Source organism: Protomyctophum parallelum (genome assembly GCF_964188405.1).
Source record: "Protomyctophum parallelum genome assembly, chromosome: 21".
Classification (NCBI taxonomy): domain Eukaryota; kingdom Metazoa; phylum Chordata; class Actinopteri; order Myctophiformes; family Myctophidae; genus Protomyctophum; species Protomyctophum parallelum.
The window spans coordinates 10626234-10632336 of record NC_139713.1 but is presented as its reverse complement, the minus strand read 5'-3'; the positions used below and the strand labels follow the sequence as shown (position 1 = coordinate 10632336).

The following is a 6103-nucleotide window of genomic DNA, read 5'->3' as shown; positions in this document are numbered from 1 at the left end:
TGTGCCTGTTTTTTATTTTGAAAGGATTGGAGAAAATGATCCCCATTTTGATTGCCAATAACAAATGGAACATCTTTTCTGTACGTTACAATAAAAAAATATATTTAACCTCATATCGGTTTGAGTTACTTACACCTAGCATAGCGGTATTATTACAGTCAGAGTCAATACCCCATATTGGCTTGGCATCTCAATAATCAACTCTGTTCAGTCCTGTATGCCAGGGGAGTCCATGGTGGTTTTAATTGTTAAGAGTTCACTCCGACCGAAGACTGGATCCCAATGGCGTCAAAGTCCTTCGGCTGATCCTCCTCTCCTCCAATATTGGTTGGGGCCTCCTCATCGTCGTGGGCACGTGGCACAGCATATAATCCAGACTTTTCCCGGTCACCTGACCAGCCTGCTCAAGCTGCCACACGATCTGCTCCACTCTTTCCATGTATAGTCCATGCTTACTGTGCAAACGCAGCAGTTCCACCTGGATGAGAACAGTAATCAATTAGCTGGACAGATATTCTAAAGTCAAGGTTAAATGTGACCCAGGTCTTTGAGTCCAAAGTGCTTGCATGGGCAACTTAAACTTGAATCTTGAATGTTTTTGGGCATGTCATTATAGGAGGAGACATTTGGGGGAAAAATTATGAAAATGATTATTAATATTATCATTGTCATGATTATTAAAATGTTTAGAAGCACAATCAACTTGTTGAACGTACAAGAATTAGTTAGTTATACTTTGTCGCAACTTTGTTTATGTGACCATTCTAAAAGAATAACTTTGAGAGCTGTTTCGCCGTGGAGAATACTGTATTTTGGATTATCTTCTGGATTTCTGCCAGAGAGCAACTGTGAATCGAAGCTAACTCAAATATTTTGAGTTATCATGGCAAGGTAACTACACTAACCCAAACATCTACCAAACAAAGTTTCACTTACAACTTCCTGAGAAAATTCAAGCTTCTTCACAAAAGTTGGACTTTTCAAGGCTGCATGCAAGACACGAATACAGTCTGTTACTGCACCGGACATTGCAGAAATCACCACCTATTAAAAAACAAACAAAAAGGATCAATCAACTAATGTTGATAAAAAATTGCCAATATTACTATTACATGATGAACCCTTACCTTCAGATTTTGACATATTTTGCCATCTGTATTCTTTATCTGTGAATATAGTGACTGTGCCTTTTCAACATCATTCTGGGGCAGAAGGGAGGGGGGGAAAGGGGACGGGGCTCATTTTAGTATTATATTTTGATGTACATATGGAATGCCATTAAAGGAGGATAGACCTACCTGTCTAAGTGCTAATGCCACAGCAAAACAGTAGGCATGTCTGGGGATAAAGTGTCCTTTGGATTGTCCCTCCTCTAGTAGAGTAGAGCAAATTCTATACGTTTCTGTTGAGTTCTGAGAAAAATGGAAATCAACTCGTCAATGGAAGTCAACTCATTAATTATTGTAATGTAATGGGGAGTAAATACTCAAGTTATTTAGATAGTGGCAAAGGTTATAAATTATATCAAATCAAAAAGGTAATATACATTCACCACATTCGATGCCAATTCAGTTTTCTGTAAAAGGTGTTGCTATATCAGTGGTGCTCAAACCTTTATATGACCCCTCATCTCAAAATATTTTGTTCCAGGAACCCCCAGAAGGAAAGATTTAAAACTGTTCACTTTAAAAAATATATATATAAGATTTACATTTTTCACAATAATAACAATTATAAAAAGTACAAGCTCATAGCGTGGCACGAGCTTGTATATCTGCTATTTTTTAATAGACAAATTATTACATATGGCTGAAATCTACAATGACACAATGCTTTCCCGGTTTTAATGGATTAAAGGATCCCAGAAGCAGATGTAACCATTTCAGAAAAAACTAAATTACTTTGTTACTTACCAGTTTATAGCAGGTGCCACATGCCAACATGTAAGTGTCCTTGTTAAATAACACACCTTGGTTCTTCATCTCTCTTACAACATCAAGTGCCCCTGCAATGCATATTGTTCTCTTTATTATACAGTACAACGAATCAAATAGAGTATAAATACTGGAGTAATATATTATCCACTATGTTCAGTTACCGTTAGCCTCTCACTTACTCTTGTAACATTCTTTTGTGAATAACATGTCTATGGTAATGTTGAAGGAGGTTCCGTCGTTGAAGAATCCTTTCAAACGCTGTAATTAATCATAATAACACAAATGAATACATTTGTATAGCACTTATTTTAACAACATAGTGGTTCAACGATACATTTAAAGAGAATAAGCAGACTTAATAAAATACAGGTTATAAAAGGGAAGTCATACAACTCAAAGCGCAAATAACATGCATTTTAACCCATTCAGGGTTTGTGTTTTAAGCATTGTTATTCTTTAGCTATTGGAAAATAGCAGACCTACAAGCTCCTAGCTATGAGCTTGTAGGTCTGCTATTTTTGAATATATATTCTTTCAGAGTGAACGTTACTTTATAACTCAAATCTTTGCCTCTGCGGGGGGGGGTCTCTGAAACAACAAATTTTCAGATGGGGGTCCGCGGCCAAATACAGATAATGCTGGGGGTCCTTGACATGAAAAAGATTGAGAACCAGTGACCACTGGTTTTCTGAAAACTGTCAGAATTTAGAAAACCTTTGTAGAATCTAGTGTCAGTCAGGTCTAAATGGGTTAAACAGTTTGTTATATTTAATATCATATTGTCTATGTCCCTCAAACTTATTTCTAATGGTTTGAGCCTCAATCACCACTCTGATATAACCAGTCCTTGTCATTTATTTCTGGACTTTTAAAGCAGTTTTAGCTGCAGTACCACAATGTCCTGAGGTGGTGGGGGTGCTGATATGCAATTATTTAATATTTGAGTCATTATAATAATGATGCTAGATAAAACCAGGCTTGTTTCCATTCCATGCCAGCTTGGAAAATCAACAATGGTGGACATTGTAAACAAAGTGGAAATGCTAATTTGGAACTGAAGACTGAAGGAAGAATTATACAAAGTACTGAAAGTAGGGTGACATTGATGACATCACGATGAGGACAAAATCAGTTGAGCTGTTCCTGAGTGCTTGTCCCCATTAAAGCACCCATATGATATGAAAGCCTGATTGTTCAAAATTGGTTATTTGTGGGGATAGAAAACACATATGGGAGCCCCAGAAACACAAAAGAAATTGAAAAAGTTGACATTACAAAACAGCAATAAAACATTGCATTATCCAGCATCAGCAAACTTTAATGACTTTGTGTGACCCTAAGAGACAGCACAGCATAGGCTAAATAGCGTTTTTACTTTGATGCTATATCAAAAATCTAAATAACTAAGTATAACTAACTTGTATTCATAAGACAAAAATGTGGATTGCAATTCAAGATCTGCAATTTGCTCTGAATATTTGCTTCCATAATAGAGCGTCGCAGTCCCGCCCCCTTTCATGACGACGCCAAGCCCAGGAAATAGTTTCCAATGCATTTTTCCCATAGACATTTCATAACATATTTATTTAAAGACCTTATAAGCGTCGAAGCCAACTCTTGTCGTGACAAATCATGACAACAAACACAATATTTACAAATAATTACAAAGAAGAAAAACAACAAAAAAAGTGTTTAAACCTGCCGTTTTCTTCTTCTTTCTAATTATTTGTTCAGCCCGAACCTCGACGCTCTATAGGGATGCTAGGCTTCAAGTGGTTAAAATTGTGTACCTGATCAGTAAGTGTTGAGGCCGCCATCTCCTCAGCTCCCAGCTCATAACACAGTCTCATGAAAAGTGGACCAAACTTAAATTCTCTAAATGCCAGGTTCCGGTTCTCTTCATGATACCTGGTGAAGGGAACATACAGGAAACGTTTGTCTTGCCCCTATAGCAACTAAAGATGACCACAGAGAGCAGAGGCATAGTGCCTCCACATTTCACAAAGTCAAGAAATCCAAGGTTTTTGCTATTTGGAGTGGTTTAAAATGTGTTCAGGTTCAGGTTCAGGTTTATTTGTCATTTGTATAGATACAGAGTATATACAATGACATTTATTTTGCTCAGAGGGTTGGATTGCTGTAGGGTTGGATTTGGGGGTAATGGGGGGTGTCCACTGCCCATAGCTGCACAGTGGCTTTTATGGTTAGTGTCCACCTTGAGATTGGGAGTTCGGGGTTCAAAGATGGGAAATTAATTATCCCTGCTTGAGAGATACCGGTAGGCTCCTGCTGATCCATTCCTCTGCGTTTGACTCCCCCCCAAACCCTGATTATCATCAACCTAGTTAGCAGTACTGGCACATGTCTCTCCATCAGTGTGCAGTGTAGGCTACCAACCTAAAGATGGCATCTCTTGCTGTCACAAGGTCCTCTGCAGACTGACACATGTGAAGGAGCAGCTTCAGCTCCTCTTCCAGGATCAGCTCATATTTCTGTAGTTTCTGGTTGAATTGCTCAAAATAATCGTCTGTAAACATGGGTAACATGTCAGCCTTTCTACTTACAGTTCTTATACATTATAATATAGGAAACTTTTAATTGCAGCAAGGTGCAGTAAGGTTGCTGGGTAGCCCTCCAAGCAGAACCCAATGCTACTGAAGTTTCTGACTTTTTGACGACACAGAGCATGGGGTCCTGTTCCAGCAGTACCATGCCACCTGGTACGCAGACATACATAAAACATAAACAACGTGTTTATGGCCTGTCTGCGCTCTTTGACGACATTTTTTCGTGTGAGTGTTTCTGAATATGTGAAGTATAAGTACCCATACATACCGCTGCGAATATCTCCTGTGGTGCGGAAGCCGTTAAGTATTTTTAATCTATGTTTGACCGATTTGGTCGCTTTGATTCTTCTCTTCCTTCCTTGTTTATTGACACCTCATTGTACCGCCTATCTGGCTAGCTAGTGGCGCTATAGCTATGACAGAGCAGATCAGAGGCAGGGACGTAGCCGCACAAGCCAACCGCACACCGGAGGCGGTACAATAAACGGTAAACAAACAAGAAGAAATAAAGCGACCAAATCGGCTTCCGCGCCACAGGAGATATTCGCAGCGGGATGTATAGGTACTTATAGTTCACGAATTCAGAATAACTTAAACTAAAAAAGGCCGTCAAACGCCGCAGATACGATCTTAGAGAGAATATTTATGTCCGCGTTCCAGAATTCCCATACGAAAATATAGTTATGAACAGGGACCCTACATAAAACTCATCCAAATTTCAGAAAAGCTTTATGGAGGGTTCCGAGAGGGGCTAGTTGCTGGGTAACCCATACAGTCTTAAGTGTTGAGTCAACTTGACTGTATATTTGTACCTTTTGACCCGGGGTGAGCAACAGCAAGTTTCCTTTGTTGAAAGTCTTGTAGTTTGATGACATCATCTGACAAGAGATGCCTTTTTGCTGGGGGAAAGGTTCATAGTTAGTTAGCCTACAGTATTAATGATAATAGGCTGTATGGATACAATTGTGCAGCAGAGTGCTATGATGAGATGAGATGAGTGAAAACTGGAGAAACAATATAGACTATTGAAAATAGCTAGTCTAAGCTCACAACACATCCAAACTTAAAGACATATAGCAACTCGTTGTGACTCGTGAGCTTGAATTTGATAGACCATATATTGTCAGTTGCAAAATGGGAAGCCCAAAGCTCTTGGTCCAAGGCTGCTAAAGTGCTAAATACTATTCTAATTATTAGCCTATGTTCAAATCAAGATGACAATATGGCTAATTTACCTCCCGTACAACGTTCCAGCCAGCCTGGCTGTACAGATACACGCAGAAGTCCTTTTGAATGACAATGAATTAAGGATATGAAGGCATATCTGCCCACTCTCCCAAACGCCATTATGCACGACTGAACCATCACAATGAAAACAAGGGGATATATGTTAATCATGTGCTATAGATCTCAAATTAGACACCAAATATATGCATTGAAATTAAATATAGGATTTGTTATAATGGCACACTGTTTTAAAAATATGATCAAAGCTAGAGAATGCCGTTTTGATTATGCAATACGCTGTAAATTGTTGGTTTATTCCAATATGGCAGCGCCCTAGAGCGCATGATTTTTCTTTAACCCACAACAAGCCCA

At 38.9% G+C, this 6103-nt stretch overlaps 1 protein-coding gene across 1 annotated transcript; it reads right to left on the bottom strand.

Moving 5' to 3' along the window:
* ptcd2 (pentatricopeptide repeat domain 2) lies at window positions 1-5851 on the bottom strand (the record flags this gene model as incomplete). Its single annotated transcript, XM_083793030.1, has 10 exons — window positions 1-478; window positions 937-1044; window positions 1128-1202; window positions 1299-1412; window positions 1914-2005; window positions 2117-2195; window positions 3728-3845; window positions 4335-4464; window positions 5317-5403; window positions 5740-5851. 10 exons carry the CDS (start codon window positions 5849-5851, stop codon window positions 257-259), a joined length of 1137 nt encoding a protein of 378 aa, XP_083649156.1. The 3' UTR covers window positions 1-256.
* Window positions 5852-6103: the final 252 nt, after the last annotated feature.